The 16,303-nt window shown below is 43.4% G+C and overlaps 5 protein-coding genes across 5 annotated transcripts; 4 read left to right on the forward strand and 1 right to left on the reverse strand.

Moving 5' to 3' along the window:
* The first annotated feature begins 2,103 nt into the window (after positions 1-2,103).
* LOC108092573 (endonuclease G, mitochondrial) lies at positions 2,104-3,248 on the forward strand. Its single transcript, XM_017192215.2, has 2 exons — positions 2,104-2,368; positions 2,423-3,248. Exons 1-2 carry the CDS (start codon positions 2,204-2,206, stop codon positions 3,215-3,217), a joined length of 960 nt encoding a protein of 319 aa, XP_017047704.1. The 5' UTR covers positions 2,104-2,203; the 3' UTR covers positions 3,218-3,248.
* Positions 3,249-3,274: 26 nt separating this feature from the next.
* On the forward strand, positions 3,275-4,333 carry LOC108092574 (endonuclease G, mitochondrial). The gene is made up of 2 exons (XM_017192216.2): positions 3,275-3,492; positions 3,551-4,333. The coding sequence occupies exons 1-2, from the start codon at positions 3,319-3,321 to the stop codon at positions 4,331-4,333; spliced, it is 957 nt and encodes a 318-aa protein (XP_017047705.1). The 5' UTR covers positions 3,275-3,318.
* A 69-nt stretch (positions 4,334-4,402) lies between these two features.
* LOC108092572 (endonuclease G, mitochondrial) lies at positions 4,403-5,547 on the forward strand. Its single transcript, XM_017192212.1, has 2 exons — positions 4,403-4,646; positions 4,700-5,547. Exons 1-2 carry the CDS (start codon positions 4,476-4,478, stop codon positions 5,540-5,542), a joined length of 1,014 nt encoding a protein of 337 aa, XP_017047701.1. The 5' UTR covers positions 4,403-4,475; the 3' UTR covers positions 5,543-5,547.
* Positions 5,548-5,989: 442 nt separating this feature from the next.
* LOC108092388 (protein transport protein Sec24C) lies at positions 5,990-11,583 on the forward strand. The gene is made up of 7 exons (XM_017191948.2): positions 5,990-6,559; positions 7,019-7,990; positions 8,048-8,507; positions 8,572-8,687; positions 8,899-9,766; positions 9,827-10,617; positions 10,682-11,583. The coding sequence occupies exons 1-7, from the start codon at positions 6,314-6,316 to the stop codon at positions 10,820-10,822; spliced, it is 3,594 nt and encodes a 1,197-aa protein (XP_017047437.1). The 5' UTR covers positions 5,990-6,313; the 3' UTR covers positions 10,823-11,583.
* Positions 11,584-12,358: 775 nt separating this feature from the next.
* On the reverse strand, positions 12,359-16,073 carry LOC108092390 (Golgi phosphoprotein 3 homolog sauron). The gene is made up of 5 exons (XM_017191951.2): positions 15,342-16,073; positions 13,351-13,478; positions 13,167-13,285; positions 12,930-13,105; positions 12,359-12,872 (listed from the first exon to the last, which is right to left on the reverse strand). Exons 1-5 carry the CDS (start codon positions 15,552-15,554, stop codon positions 12,624-12,626), a joined length of 885 nt encoding a protein of 294 aa, XP_017047440.1. The 5' UTR covers positions 15,555-16,073; the 3' UTR covers positions 12,359-12,623.
* Positions 16,074-16,303: the final 230 nt, after the last annotated feature.

A 16,303-nucleotide genomic window follows, 5' to 3' on the forward strand; every position in this document is an offset into this window, starting at 1 on the left:
CCCTAATCACATTCGAAGCTCGCCTAATTAAACAGCCCCGAGTGCATAATTCATTAATCCAAACTCAAATGAGGCGACAAATTTGCAGTCACTTAGCGACTCAGTTTTTGGCTGGCAAAGAAGAAACTGGAAAATTGGGCCGGGGGGCGTGGCATTTTCGCGCCTCTCACCTGAACCACATGAAATCGTTTTAATTATGCAAATTTGGGCGAGCCTCGTTGATTAGAAAATCGGCGGAGGGAAAACGGAGGAGACGCGAACCCTTGACGAGGTATATGCACCTTAGATTGGCAAAAAGGACCTCCGGGCGTCAATCAATATGCAAACTGGTCCAAGGGGCACGGCAAACACGCCCCACTGCACAGTGGTCCGGCTTGTATGGGGAGAGCGGCCAAAAATACTTCTAGTTGAGGTAGGGACTTAAAACTTTGCAGAAAATTTTTTTATATTTATCCTAAAATAATATGTAAAAATCAGCCAGATCGGGCAACTATATCATATAGCTGTCATATGAACAATCGGTCTGATATTCAGTTTTTATATGAAAAACTATTGTTTTTTATTTTGATGCAACAATAATTTGGAAATTTTCGTATATAACCGTATATAAATCTGGATACTATAGGTTATAGCTGCCATAGGAACAATCAGTGTAAAACGAGTTTTCGCCGGGAAACTATTTCGCCTTAAAATAATAATGACAGAAATTATAAATGTAATTTACAAAAACGAACATAAAATAAATACATTTTTTTAATTTATATGCTTACCCTTTAATATTTACATATATGTGTAGTAACAATTCGACAAATGAATGAATTGAGGTTAGGTTACCTTTTTGTATTTTGCAAGCCGCACGGCACCTTACGGCACTTGAACTAAACTTTCTTATATTCTTAAAATGCTTAAGAATATTATACAAAAAGATTTGTGAATGCCAAAGAGTGCCATCACAACTAAAACTCTAACCAAACACAGAAAAGACAAACTAAAAACGTTCACAATTATGTACTAAATACAACAATGATTTACACAAAACACAACAAATACTACATATACTTTTTATTGTAAAAAGAAAGTTAATACCTTTCTTTAAAATATTAATCACTTCCATGGCACAAACACTTGTTTTAAAAATGTTTAACAAATTTGTTGCGGAGAGCTTCACTTGCCGTTGCTTACGCTGCAATACACAATGAATATCATGCTATATCTTTCGATGCTATTCTTGAAGCGGACAGACAGAGCAAAACAAAAAGATGAATAAATTCAAATAGCTAGACCAATTATAAATAAGAATTGGTACATTTAAAGTCAAAATTTGGACTTTGGTTTTTTTATTTTTGGCCTACGGGCTGGACCACTGTGCACTGCCTCCTTCTCCCTTCGGGGGCAATAAATTTGGCCAACCACCAATTAGATGTTGGAAATTAATTGGCAATGCCTCACGGCCAACTGAAACGGAATCGGATGTGGAGTCAACATTTTGGGGCTGGGGGGAATCAAAGGACAATTGGTGACTTAGTAACAGTTCTCTATACCAAAAGTTAGTGCATCTTGGCTCCTTTCCTTAATTAAATAAAAGGCTACCTTTTACCAAAGGTTTATCTAAAAAATATAAAATTATTTAAACAATAAAACTTTAACTGGTAAAAAAAAAGCATTCCTCCCCAGTAAATCCTTTCCACTTTTCCATCACTTCACCGCCCAAAGTTTCCGCAGGGTGAAAACTTTTCTGGTCAAAAACGGAAAACTGTAAATCCACAACTAACATTTTTAAGCATAACAAAGTACGACGAGATTTTGAGAATAAATCTTGACGCCGCTTTCAGTTTAGTCAGGCATAGCCCCAAAAACGCTTATTATGTGGTTCAAGGGGGCAGAAACTGGCAAACGGGGATGGGAACTGTTTTGTCCTAAGGACTTTTTAGTTTTTGACTCTGCCACGATGACTGCAACTTTTTCTATTGACTTAATGTAGTTGGCAAGTGCAGCCAAGTTTGAACTTGGACACGAAAACTTTAAAGATTAACTGCAGGAAGAGTCGGGTTTTTCGAGCGGGTATTTCGAAATTTAATGCACAACAAAGTTGGTTTTCCCAAACAACTCATAGGATTTATTGACAACACACCCTATATATTATTGAGGCTTTTTAACAACTCTTCTTGGTTTCCAACTCCAAATTCTCTTGGTTGATACATTAATGGATCAAATGCCAGTTAGGGGCATTCTTGGTATCCTGGCCACTGCAGGCTCTTTCTTTGCTTTGGGAGCCTATTATCAGCACATTGATGTGATGCGAAATATTCGAAGACTGGAGCAACGGAACCCTCATGCCTACTTTATCCGAAGAAAACTGTACGGATTGGTAAGAATATATTACAAATGTATTATATATTATAAATATAAAACTCTTTTCCAGTTAAATATCTTTACTGTAAGAGCTGACAGCAAAGAATTCAGCGAGGAGGGCGATGACTGCCACAAGTTGGGCGGAATCATGAAGTACGGCTTTCCCAGCACAAACGATATAAGTCTGAACGAAACCTTTGACTTTGTGACCTCCTTCGATCGCCGAAACTCCGCCGTTCAGTGGATGTGCGAGCGGGTGGACATATCGGATAGAATAATCTACGGTGATCCCTTATCTGTAACGCCAGTTGGAGCCTTCGGTCAGTCCGAGGCATCGAGAGTGTTTTTCCTCTCGAACATAAAGCCCTTTCTGAACAGAGGGTTTAATATGAAAGTGTGGGACCGATTGCTTCAGTATGTCAACGAAATGAGTCGAAGACATGGAACGGTGTATGTCTACACCGGATCCATTTACCTGCCCCGTGAGCTGAAGTCCAATAATTGGTTCCTGGAGTTCCAAACGGAGGAGAGAACCATGGTGGCCGTTCCGACTCACTTCTTCAAGATCCTGGTCATTGATCCCAGGTTCGAGGAGGACGCCATTCCATATGCCGAGGCCTATGTGATGCCCAACTCCCCGCTGAACAACAATGTGGATCTGAAGACCCTTCTCAGCGATATTCGTGATATAGAAAATGCCACGGGTCTTCGGTTCTTCGAAGGACTCGATCGCAACTTTGTCAACACCCAAGTGGCAACCAGCAACCCAGTAAATAGTCCTCTAGCAAACTCCGCAAATGGTCCAGTAGCTGGTACTTTGGAAAATCATGGTGCCGTCACATCGAAAATATCAAATAAATTGTAGAAATAAATTAAATGTCGATATAACCACGTTAGATAGCCATGATATGAGCTTCAAACAATTCTTTTTACTTCCCAGGTGATCTTATTTTTAGGTTCTTAATTATGGACACCAAATGGCAGCTCCTGGGATTCAGTTTGGTCCTGGGAGTGACTGCATTGAGTCTCTCCTTTGTGGGTGGCATGTACTTTCAACACCACGATGCCAAAAGACGCCTACAAGAAATAATTCAAAAGGATCCCTATGCCTACTATGTCAGTCCCAAAATTAATGAAGTGGTAAGGGCACTCAAGTATTAGTTGTTCAACTAGGTAATATAGAAGTTTGTCTTGAAAGTTTTGTTTCTTTGAGAGCCAATGTAATGCCGATCATCGTATGAGGCAAATTATGAAGTACGGATTTCCGGGTCTGGATGACTTGCGGCTTTATAGTGACTTTGTTCTATCCTATGATCGCCGAAATCGAGTGGCCCACTGGGTGTGTGAACATCTCCAGGTGGACAACATCCAATCCAACCGAAGTAGACGGGGTCACAATCCATACCAAGCAGACATGAGTGTGCCCTCCACCTTTCGCTCAGAATTGACAGACTATCGAAGATCCGGTTTCGATCGAGGACACTTGGCCGCCGCTGGAAATCATCACTTGCAGCAGAATCACTGCCAGGATACCTTCTTCCTTACTAATATAGCACCGCAAATCGGTCAGGGGTTTAATCGAGGAGCGTGGAACAACTTGGAGAGATATGTTCGACATCTTGTCCACCGATTTGGTTCCGTTTATGTTTGCACTGGACCGCTGTACAAACCCAAACAAAGATCAGGCGGCAAATTGGGAGTGGAGTACGAAATGATTGGACTTAACATGGTGGCCGTACCAACGCACTTTTTCAAGGTGATCATGGTGGAATCGAAACTTCATCTAGGCAAACCCTATATGGAAGGCTATGTTCTTCCGAACGCTCCAATACCAGATGGCCTGCCTCTCCGATCTTTTCTCTGCGATATCCGGGAAATCGAGCACTATGCGGGTCTGAAGTTCTTCGATGGACTGAGGAGAAGTGCTTTATTTGGAAGCAACTATCCTAGTGAATCACAGGTTTTTCGAGATTTTGGTTGAAATTTAAAGTGCAGAATTTTAGAACCGCATATTTGAAAACCGAATTCCATATCATTTCTGTAAGTAGGCCTAACATTCCCTGACGTAACTTGATATATATATTAGCTTACAAAAGTACTCTAAATTATTGTAAACACAAATTATGTCCATGGACGAATCACGAGTCCATCAGTGGGTCTTATGTGCTCTGGCAGGAGTAACAGGCTTTGTTTGCGGAGCGTTTGTCCAGCAGGAGGCTTCGATAAGACTACTTTACCGGCAGATCCGAAGGGATCCCTATATTTACCACCACCGTCATAAGTTGTATCCTATGGTAAGCTTTAACAAGGAAATAATAAAGCTGAATGTCTCTAATTTCCCGAAAAGTTTTCGACCTTTACAACGGATCATGAAACGCGTTTGTGGAATCGCTCTTCCTCACTGGCAGACAAATTCCGAGAGCTGGTCGTATCACCCGTTTTTGATTTCATTAGCGCAGTTTTCATGCTCAAAACGGATTCGGCGACCACAACTGATCTTTTGGATTTAATCAAATATGGACTACCCAGCACGGAGAACTTGTACGTCCACAAGGACTATATTGTTTCGCAGGACATGTGCACAAACTCTCCTAGATGGATATGTGAGCACTTCCGCGGGGATTACCAAAAGATAGTGTCGGATGATGGTGGTTATAGCAACATAAATCTTCGCTATAATGATGTCTATGTCTTGAGCTGCGGCTCGATGAAGATCTGCAAGGCTTTCAAGCGAAAAATATGGAACGATCTCGAGAAATATGTATCCGCGAAGGCACAGGAATTTGGCTCAGTGTATGCCTACACTGGACCGATTTACACGCCCTTCTGCCACGAGAACGGTAAATGGTCTATGAAGTACGAGGTGTTTGATTGGATTCCAACGCCAGTGCCCTCGCATTATTTTAAGGTTCTGATTGTGGAAAGCAGAATGCCTGGAGTATATCCCTTTATGGAGGGCTATATCATTGAAAACAGCCGCTCAGTGGGTGGAAAGTTGGGTGATCATCGGGCCAAGATCGACGAAATAGAGCGATTCACGGGTCTTAAATTTAACAAGGTCCTAAGACCAGTTGTGGAGTTCGACAAAAACACATTTAGGTTGGACACCAGGGCGTGGGCGGGTCGATTTGAGGAAATTTCCGAGCCACTTATCTCCCTTCCCGCGAATAAAGAAATAAAAGAATTCTAAATTAATTGACCTGAGTTTTCTCTGAAGTTATTAGCCTAAAAAAAATAATACAAATATTACAATACATATTTATAATATCTACAATATCCAAAATGATTTAGTACAATACAGTAGAATACTGTTATAACGACTCTGCTTATAGTGTCCGTCCGGGTATTGTGACTAAAACTCGATGGCTTGATTGGTCCCCAGACAGACTTATACACTTATATCCTTTTGCTTAGTGCGTCTTCCGGGTATAACGACGAAAACTCGTCGGTCCCTTGAAAGTCGCTATAAGCGGATTCTACTGTATTTTGAAAACTTCTTTGTGACGTCACTTCAATTGCATGAACCACCTTATCAGCACACAACACCCTTCGCAGCTGTTAGCGCGAATAGCAGCGCTGTTAACAGTAACACTCATATCGATTAGCCGATAGCAACCGAGCCCCGCTCACTGACAGTGTTGGAAAACTGCGCTGTTTACGTGGCAGCAAAAAGAGCAAAAAAATCGAATTGGGGAACTGACGTGGAAGTTCGTTTAGCTCGAAATTTATTTTGTTTTTTAACCAGCGACTCTTGCGCCGCGACGGTCGAGAGTGGAGGTCAACATCGAGTGGTCAAAATCGTGGAGTTTGTGGTCAGGAATCCGGCCAAGCAGCCTCCAAAATTGCCAAATTACCAGGGCTTTAGACTTTGAGCCACCCGTGTTTTCTCTCCGCTTCGCGTGAAAGTTGTTTGGAGCACCCTCTCTCGGTTTGAAGGCATTGTGACCGATCCGGGCCAGAAATGAATCCGAATATGTACGGGCCGCCGCCCACGCAATTCCAGCAACAGCAGCCCCAGTTTGGGGCTCCGCCGCCAATTTCCGGAGGATGGCCGCCGCAACAGCAGCAACCGCAGCAGCAGCAGCCGCCGCAGCAACAACAACTGCCTCCGCCGCAGCAGCAACAACAACACCCACCACAGTTCGGAGCACCACCGCCAACGTCAGCGGCACCACAGTCTTACCTCAATGGCAACTACCAGCAGCAGGTGAAGTACAATTGTGGGCGAGGATTAAGGCAACCCTTTTAAAAGGATAAGAATATTGTCGAGTTTTTATCTTTTAGTTTCCTCCAATTATTCTTGACATTCCAATTTAAAACAATTTTAATATTGACGGCACATGTTTACTATTATAGGTTGTCGTTATATATTTCAATACCTAGAAGACAATACCTTTTTAAACACAGTCTCCAATTCCAATTAAACCAATTTGCCAAATTTAATTGTATACTTGGGCAGACAATTTAACTGTTTTGTAGAGAAAACAAACAAACATTTTTCCAAAAAAAAAAAAAACCAAGACTACCAAATTAGAAATTTGTACTGATAAGCTTTGACTACTTCATTCAATAAAGAGGTCATCTGGTATTTCATTATAGAAGAGTGGAAGCTGAGCTTATAGATAAGAAACGCCAAGTGAAACTAATTATAACCTTTATTTTACAGCTGGCCACGTCGATGGGTGGTTTGAGTGTGAGTGGCGGTGGCGGTGGAGCCAATCCCCTGAAGCCACCACTCCCTCAAGGAGCTCCCGCTGCCGCTGCGCCGCCGCCAACAGGTTTCAATCAGTTCAACTCGAATGCGGCACCACCTCCGACCAACAACAACAACGCGGCATTCGGTGCGCCACCGACGTCGGGACCTGGTGGCTATGTCAACGGAGGACTACCGCCGAGCAGCACGCCACAGAGCGTAGCCAGTGGGATTAACCAGATGAGCTTAAATAGCGCCAGCTTGGCCGGATTGCCGCATATGCCGCCACCGAAGGCTGCGACTCCCGCAGCAGCCCCTGGTCAGCCTCCGGTACCTGGAGCAGGTGCTGCGCAGCCACCTCTTCCCGGTCAACCGCCACTGCCTGGACAGGCCCCACTTCCCGGACAGCTTCCCACATCCCAGCCTGCTGCCGGTCCCTTTGGAGTGCCCAGTTCGCGGCCGGGACAGCCCCAGTTGCCCCCTGGCTCTGCTCCTCCTACGTACACGCAACCCGGATTGCCGGGGCAGCAGCAGCAGGGAATTCCGCCATTTCAGCAACCAGGTTTGCCGCCCCAGCAGCCGGGATTTGCCCCACAACCACATGGCTTGGCGCCTCAAAGCCAACCAGGCTTGCCTCCACAGCCCGGAGCACCTTATGGAGCCCCCCAACCAGGCGGCTATCCAGGTGGCTTTCCAGGACAGGCTCCCGGAGGATTCCCTGGAGCACCACCTCCACTCCATCCAGGACAGCAGTCAGCAGCTCCACCCCAATTCGGAGCTCCACAATCAGGCTATCCAGGTCAGCAGCCTGGCTATCCTCCGCAGCCGGGTCAGCAGCCCATGCCAGGATATCCACCACAGCCGGGACAGCAGCCGGGAGCACCAGGATATCCACCACAGCCAGGTGGCGGCTTTCCCGGCCAACCAGGGCGTCCTGGCTTTAATGTAAGTATAACAAATCATGTAATGGTTTTGTAGCTAATTAATTGCAATGACGTTTAGCAACCTCCTATGCCGGGAGCAGGAAACATGTACCAACAGGCGCCACAGCCTCGACGTCTCGATCCCGACCAGATGCCCAATCCCATCCAGGTGATGATCGAGAACCAGCGTCTGGCTGGCGGACCCTTCGTCACCAATCAGCCGGGATTGCTGCCACCATTGGTAACCACCAAATTCGTGGTTCACGACCAAGGCAACTCTTCGCCGCGTTTTCTGCGCTCCTCGCTCTACTGCATCCCCAATACCGGAGATCTCCTGAAGACCACAGCTCTTCCCTTGACGCTGAACATTTCGCCGCTGGCCAAGACTGCTGAGGGAGAGCTGGAGCCACCGATTGTAAACTTCGGTGACATGGGACCCATCCGCTGCAACAGGTGTAAGGCGTACATGTCGCCCAACATGCAGTTCGTCGATGCCGGAAGACGATTCCAGTGTCTGATGTGCAAGGTGACTTCGGAGGGTAAGTATTTGCAGAGAAAATTGAAGGAACGAAGTATTTGAAATAATGATGCGGTTGTTTTTAGTTCATCCGGACTACTACCAGCACCTGGATCACACTGGACAGCGTGTGGACAAGCATGAAAGACCTGAGTTGCTGCTCGGAACTTATGAGTTTTTGGCGACTAAGGATTACTGTCGGGTAAGTTTGGGCAGAGCACAATATTAGAAATTAAAAATAGTTTTCGTTAAAATAGAGCAATATGGTAAACATATGGCATATTGTTTGTGATTTCCACAGATTGACAAACACCTTTCCATATTTTCTTCAGATTTTGTTTTTTTGTGTTTACATTTATGTTTATGATTCGAAAGCAAATTTAAAACTCCTTTACGCTTTTTATTTCCCATAGAATAACACTCCCCCGGAGATTCCTGCCTTTATCTTCGTCATCGACGTCTCCTACAACACGGTGAAGTCGGGACTGGTTCACCTGCTGTGCTCCCAGATCAAGAACATACTCAAGCACTTGCCTGTGGACCAAGGACAAGATAAATCCAAGGTGCGAGTGGGTTTCATCACGTACAACAGCACCGTGCATTTCTACAACATCAAGAGCAGTCTGGCCCAGCCGCAGATGTTGGTGGTGGGTGATGTACAGGAGATGTTCATGCCACTTCTGGATGGATTCCTGTGTCACCCGGAGGAGTCCGCAGCTGTAATTGACGCTCTGATGGAGGAGATTCCCCGTATGTTTGCCGACACCAAGGAAACGGAGACGATTCTGTATCCGGCCATTCAGGCTGGCTTGGAAGCACTGAAGGCATCCAATGCATCCGGCAAACTGCTGGTGTTCAACTCCACGCTGCCCATTGCAGAAGCACCCGGCAAGCTAAAGAACCGCGATGACCGAAAGCTTCTGGGCACGGATAAGGAGAAAACCGTGCTCACCCCGCAGACCACGGCTTATAACCAGTTGGGTCAGGAGTGCGTTCAGCAGGGCTGCTCCGTGGACTTGTTCGTGTTCAACAACGCGTACATCGATTTGGCCACAATTGGTCAGGTTTCTCGGCTGACTGGTGGCGAGGTGTTCAAGTACACCTACTTCCAGGCGGATGTGGATGGCAAGCGACTGATCGAGGATATAATTAAGAACGTCTCGCGACCGATTGCCTTCGATGCGGTGATGCGGGTGCGTACGTCGGCCGGCGTCCGACCCACGGAATTCTACGGTCACTTCTTCATGTCGAACACAACTGATGTGGAGCTGGCCAGTATTGGTACGCAATCATGACTTGGATTGCAATGGATATAAGTTAATAACTTTTTATTTTTTACAGACGCCACCAAATCGGTGAGCATTGAGATCAAGCACGACGACAAGCTGCCGCCAGAGGAGAACGTGTACCTTCAGGTGGCGCTGCTGTACACCTCGTGCAGTGGTCAGCGGCGACTGCGTGTCCTCAATCTGGCACTGCGGGTGACCACGACGATTGCGGACGTGTTCAAGAGCTGCGACTTGGACGCCATGATGCTGTTCTTTGCCAAGCAGGCCTGTTTCAAGCTGATGGAGCACACGCCCAAGCAGGTCAAGGATAACCTGATCCATCGATCGGCACAGATCCTGGCCTGTTACCGGAAGCACTGCACCTCTCCCACCTCCGCCGGACAGCTGATCCTTCCCGAGTGCCTCAAGCTGCTGCCGCTGTACGCCTCGTGTTTGCTCAAAAACGATGCTATTTCCGGTGGCTCAGACATGACGCTGGACGACCGATCATACGTTATCCAGTTTATCCTGTCCATGGATCTGAACCAATCCGTCAGCTATCTGTATCCCCGTTTCCTTCCCATCCACAACGTCGTGCCCGAGGAGACGGATCTGCCGACTCCCGTTCGCTGCACGCACGAAAAGACGCAAGAGGATGGCGCCTATATCCTGGAGAACGGAGTTCACCTCTTCGTCTGGCTGGGCCAGGCACTGCCTCCAAGCTTTGTGCAGGCTGTTTTCGGCGTTCAGGGACTGCAGCAACTGGCCTTGGAGCGGTTCAACATCGTGCCAGAGACGCCGCTGGCCAAGCGAATCCACGGCATCCTGGAGCAAATCATGAAGGAACGATCGCGATACATGAGGGTGCGTATCTAATAACCTTTTTGCAAATTTCCGAAACCTTTAATGGATTCAATTTTAACTTTAGATCACCTGGTTGCGGCAAAACGACAAGCTGGAGAGCGTGTTCCGACACTTCCTCGTCGAGGATCGCGGCACAGACGGCTCGGCCAGCTACGTGGATTTCCTGTGTCACATGCACAAGGAGATCAAGGACCTGCTGAGTTAGCACGCCGGCTACTCAGGCGCTTACAAGCCCGAGCAGCGGTGGGCGGACAGCTATTCCCAAAACAGGGCTCGGATGCGTCGGCTGTCGTCCATGCGCAGTCGCCTCGGCAAATAAGTGGGGCAGAAGGCTCAGAATCGAGGGCAAGAACTGGAGCCGACAGCTGGTGGAACTTCAATTATATTTACATGAAAATACATATACATATATATTAATTAATGGCTATCATTTCGAGCGTATCAATTCTTCCATTAATTTTATTAAAGTTTTCCCATTTTTGCATTGTTTTACTTTATATGTATATTTGTATGTATTTTTCAAACGCTACGCTAAAAACGGAACATTTGTTAAATGAGGCAACTGATAAACTGCGAAATTACTTAGAAAAATTATTCTCTTATCAAATTCCATGAATATGTTTAATTGTAATTACAAATTACTTGCAAATTTCCCACAGTTGAAAACTACTAGATGATTATGATGGATAGTATAAGATCGCAACTTTGTTTATTTCCTTTTTGGCCTAACCGAAGTTAATTTTAATGTATTTTTGCAATAACTTGTGCGCTTCGCCCTGCTTTTTATCATACTTTATGTCATTGAAAGATTATTATTATATTATAACCTAAATGTTTCGTGTGAGAATTACTCGACTTATATGGTATATTGCCCCTTCTATTATCAAAAGGAAAACAAAAATTGTGCGAAGGAAAAACACATTTATTGAGAACGAAAAACGGAATAAAACTTTATTAAAAAGCAAATAAAATAATTGTTTTTATATGTGGAGTAACCAATTAATAGAAAACTAGTAAAGTAAAACATCCAACTTTCTCGTCGTACCCCACCAATAAATTTACATAGTTGCATGGATATATTTATATTTGTATTATATTTTATTAGGCCATTAAATATCTAAGAATTATTATTATTTGACGTGCACATTTTACATTTACATATTTTTTTCCTTTCTTTTGTTTTACCTCCTCGTCTTTTTATATATTTTAGCAGTTAGAAAAGGTTTTTAACTTCAATGTTCCCGAAATTCAATAACAATTTAAATAAAACATTGCCTAGATTGAATGTCGCTCCGTGTGAATTTGAATGTCTGATTGTGTGGAAAGGTGCATGCTTAACCATGTTCGAAGTGAATAAAACAAACTTTAGAAGCTCACGGAAGTTTAGAACTAATTTCCGTCGCGCAATCGAATAAGAAGGGCTTGAATATATGCGACGATATAAAACACATTGTAAATTTGAATTAAAATATATATAGGATATTTGACAAAAGACATTCGCACGCAGCTTGTCCAGACTTTATCAGAGCTTTTTTGTTGGCGCTTACAATTAGTGTTAGATATATAATTACAAAACAATGCTGCATCTTCAAATTCACTATGATAAATTTTGATTTGCATTGAAAGAGAAATCATCAACTAAACTCTATTTTCCGTGGAACACAACATACGAAATATGGTTGGAAACTTTTGCATATAAATTTGCATAAAAGAACAGGAAAATTTAAAGGACAATGAGCAGTTGATTGATACTATTGCAGTTTCTTTAAACATATATATTTATATAGGCTTTATGGCTGCTTAATCGTCTCGCTTAAAAAATATATTATTGAAACTGATATTTGGGGTGGTTGCCATTTAAGAAAATCCTATCGCCCGATTCGGTTCCACTCACAGCAAAGTTTTTAAAACAAAAGCAGCAAAATGTAATCCAGATGTAGGTGTGTATTTTTGTTTGGGGGGTGTGTGTGTGCTATTGAGAGGAGCGTAGAGGTTCAGAGGATCGTCTATTTCGTAAACGCCATGAACACAGCCCACAGGATCTCATTCGCATTCGGCTTGGCTGCCTCCGTTTCGAAGTCGAGATCCAGCAGCTCTCGCACCCGCTTCATGGCCACCTCGTAGTCGTCATCGTTCAAAGGCGCAAAGGCGTTCTCGATCACATCGCTGGCGTGCGCCAGAAAGATGAGCGCCAACATCCGCTTGTCCATGCGCTGGGGATCGTTCACCCACTTCGAGAGCACAGAGTCTTGAATCTGCAGGGACACATTTTCGATCACATACAATCATTTCTTTTGGGCTTATTCACAAACCTTCTTAACCAGACGGCATTTGACAACATTATCGCTCAGCGGATGTGTCGTCATATCGAAGAGTAGAAAATTTTGCTTTTCCGTTGTGAGCACACCCTTCTCCACCAGATTCTTGGCCAGACGTTCTCGTACATTTTTCAGCTGATAGCGCAATTTCAACGGATTCCAAGTTTCACCTGGGACAACAAGAATATTTTTAAGTGTCCTCAACAAGATAATAAGTCGCTAAATATCAACCACTGAGATATTCAATCCAGCTCTGCACCGTCTCTGGGGGATCTGTTTCCTTAATGTGTTTAAGGGCCTCGTCGAGTAGAACATCGCCGGTCTGCTGGTCCGATTTCAGTATCAATTTTCTGTGAGAAAACAAAAGTGTAAATAAATTTCAAAGATGCCCATCTGCATTTGTTTGTTTACATACCTTGTACATAGGCCACGTCGCCGCATTCCAGACTTCTCGATCATCACGCGACCTCGTAGTCCAAGTTCTATGAGAATGCATCCGCGCAAACCGCTTGATATGCAGTCGTTCCAGAACGATGTGTAGCCCTGAATAAAATTAATAATGTAATGCAACATTAATTATACAGATCTGGTCATTGATCTAGTAATAACAGGGTAAAAACCATTAAAAATTAAGCAGACTTAAGTTTTATTTTTACCCACGTATTTATATTTTAGGAACTACAACAAAGTCTTACTTTCCCATGATTCAAGGTTTCGAAATTTATTTGCGAAGCAAACAAATGAAAAAGTTTTGTCTTTTCTTTCACATGTGTTAAGAGTGGAATAAATGAATAATTTAGTCGTTGCCAGGGTCGAAAAAGCTGTTAGACGAAAATGTTCAGCTGATTTAACATTAAACACTTGAGTTTGTTTAGGCCTTAATAAGAAAAAATGTAAGTGTCAATGTGTAATTATTTCAGTATATGTACATTTATTTCAAAAGTTTGTCTATCAAAACTGAAGCAGAGCTAGTTATTAATATTAAAAGGCCTTGAATAAAGAAAATTATGATACGATGTATATAATTATCGTGTTAAGGAATGATAAGGAATCGTTCGGTTTGGAAAATCTTCCAAATTAAAACCCATAAAAGTGAATCACTCGTAAGTTGATAAAGGAGCACGTTGCTTATCATCGACATTTAGAGATATTAAACTGCTCATACACCAGGCAAGTAATTGTATAATTTGAAAAATGAATGACGTATGACTGATAAGAAGTCCTAGCAAAGAGTGGGAAGCGGATGAATGCAGAATGAAGAGCTGGAGCACTTGGCAGTACTTCCTCAAACAATTAACCAAATGGAAGAAATGTTTCTGATAAGAACACAAGAAAGAAGACTTTAAAACAAAGCGAGTAACGAGCACACGTCCCGCTGTTTCCATCTCGTTTTTCCCCCACATACAAATACACTGCGGACAAAACAATAAAAACAAATAGACGTGGTGTACCCACAAACACACCATGTACCATGCTATATTGGAACAGCAATTGAGCGATAAAGCTTGGAGGCAAGTGAAATACAAAAAGCAAATTCAATGGAGAAAATGGGAATCTGCCGGTTCGCCGTAATGGGGCACGTATGGTGCCGATTCGGTTGTGCGGACATCATCCCGAAATTATACGCAGATTTATAAATATTACAATCGTATGCAAATTAACCACTTATTGGAAAACTCGTTTGATGGAATGCTCTCAGAGCTTCAAGATGAGTCCGCTCGAGTGAAGTTTTTGAAGAGTATGGTAAATCGAAGTTATTTTAAGCTATTTTTTTGGATTTACGCACATTTATAATATCTAATCGGAGAAACGCCTATTAGAGCTATCTTCACTAAAACTACCCAAGTAGCCAAAAGTTCCAATAAGTACTTAAACAAGTGTCTCGTTTAAGAGATTAGAAAATACGGCTGATAGGGGCTGTTAAAGAGTCGTCTCCACTATTATTTATGGCAACAACAAAAGTTGGTAGGAAAATGGTTGAGGCACTCTCGCTAATCGTGCATTACTCACCAGTCTGGTCAAGAGATTTCATAGTGTATTGCTCAACAAACTGGAAAAGTTGAGGTGAAGATGGTGAGGCACGGGTGGCCCCAAATCGAAAACAAAGATTGGGGGGGTTCACAGTAAATTAAATCCTGAAGACCAAACAAAGAAAAAACTAAGAATTCCAATTGAGCACCAAAAGTTATTGCAGATTATTAACTTTTTGTTAAGACCCCCTTTCAAATAAGCCTCTGCCTAAAGATGAACCGCGATGCTCTTTAGGCCAAACAAAAGGTTGTGAAAGAGAGAAAACGAGAGAGATGACAGTTAACAGGTAGAAAGAAGCGCTTTTTGATGAAAGGAAAACTATTAGTGAAATCCTATCGAGATAAGAGATACGGGAAGAGTGCACCCCACACCCACCTCCTTGTCCTTTAGGCCCAGCAGCAGGACTTCCTCCATGAGCGTAAGTCGTGTTTCCTTCGAATCGCCGTCGTCGATATTGTCCTCCTGGTCCTTGAGGCCATCCATCGCATCCTGATTGTCGTCCGGCGTATTCGCATTGAGCCCACCCTCCGCGCCTCCATTTTCCCGGGGTTTCACCGAGCGCCTTACCAAACCGTCAGAGCGATTCATTCCGTAGTTTTGGAAATTCGGAGAGATTTCGTTGATGGTGTTTTTGGAGATGTAAAGGCACCTCTTTTTTGCTACTCTTCTTCCTCTTTCTTCGTTTTGTATGTGTGGCACAATTTGCTGACTCGACGTTGGAGTTGTATGGGTGTGTGTGAGTGTGCGGGTGTTCACTTTTGTGTTTTGTGTTATTGTGTGTTGTTGTTTTCGCTGCTTTTTTGCGCCCCTCTTTATTTTGTATTCTTTTCTTGCACACTCGCACTTTTTACACGCTTGCAAAAATGCAGTAGCCCTATAAACTGCGTTTCGTTGTTGTTACTTGGGGTATTTGCGTTTGGAAACTCGACAATTTATCTCACAATTTGGTTGCACGAACTAAGAATGCGATTGCATGGCCTTGCGGTAACTGGAAATGTACGAATGCCTGCGCAAAATAAGCTTTTCTTTATTATTTGTGTCTTTTGTCGTTGCTTTCGACGTTTCGACGTGACATTTTTCCAGACTAAGTGTTGGAAAATGACGCGATTTGAGGAGGTGCTGTTAAAAGTGGCGGAGTTTATTGGCAGTGGCTTTTTCTATGATATTATTAAATGAGTCTTTTCCAACTACCTTTTAGTAGTTGTGGCTTAATTGAATCTGTTTTGTTTAAATGTTTTTCTGTTAAAGCATATTACAGCTGTTTGGAAGCAGTACCATAAGCATGTAATCGATACTCCAGCAGCTATCGATATAAGTTATCCTTATCCTGTTATATA

Source organism: Drosophila ficusphila, unplaced genomic scaffold (assembly GCF_018152265.1).
Source record: "Drosophila ficusphila isolate 14025-0441.05 unplaced genomic scaffold, ASM1815226v1 contig_412, whole genome shotgun sequence".
NCBI lineage: Eukaryota > Metazoa > Arthropoda > Insecta > Diptera > Drosophilidae > Drosophila > Drosophila ficusphila.

Coding starts and splice junctions, on each gene's coding strand:
- LOC108092573 (XM_017192215.2), top strand. CDS start 2,204: ATGGATCAAATGCCAGTTAGGGGCATTCTTGGTATCCTGGCCACTGCA. Junction 2,369..2,422: donor GAAGAAAACTGTACGGATTG/GTAAGAATATAT, acceptor ACTCTTTTCCAG/TTAAATATCTTTACTGTAAG.
- LOC108092574 (XM_017192216.2), top strand. CDS start 3,319: ATGGACACCAAATGGCAGCTCCTGGGATTCAGTTTGGTCCTGGGAGTG. Junction 3,493..3,550: donor GTCCCAAAATTAATGAAGTG/GTAAGGGCACTC, acceptor TTGTCTTGAAAG/TTTTGTTTCTTTGAGAGCCA.
- LOC108092572 (XM_017192212.1), top strand. CDS start 4,476: ATGTCCATGGACGAATCACGAGTCCATCAGTGGGTCTTATGTGCTCTG. Junction 4,647..4,699: donor GTCATAAGTTGTATCCTATG/GTAAGCTTTAAC, acceptor TTTCCCGAAAAG/TTTTCGACCTTTACAACGGA.
- LOC108092388 (XM_017191948.2), top strand. CDS start 6,314: ATGAATCCGAATATGTACGGGCCGCCGCCCACGCAATTCCAGCAACAG. Junction 6,560..7,018: donor ATGGCAACTACCAGCAGCAG/GTGAAGTACAAT, acceptor TTTATTTTACAG/CTGGCCACGTCGATGGGTGG. Junction 8,508..8,571: donor GTGCAAGGTGACTTCGGAGG/GTAAGTATTTGC, acceptor GGTTGTTTTTAG/TTCATCCGGACTACTACCAG.
- LOC108092390 (XM_017191951.2), bottom strand. CDS start 15,554: ATGAATCGCTCTGACGGTTTGGTAAGGCGCTCGGTGAAACCCCGGGAA. Junction 13,286..13,350: donor CGACGTGGCCTATGTACAAG/GTATGTAAACAA, acceptor GTTTTCTCACAG/AAAATTGATACTGAAATCGG. Junction 12,873..12,929: donor AATGCCGTCTGGTTAAGAAG/GTTTGTGAATAA, acceptor GTGTCCCTGCAG/ATTCAAGACTCTGTGCTCTC.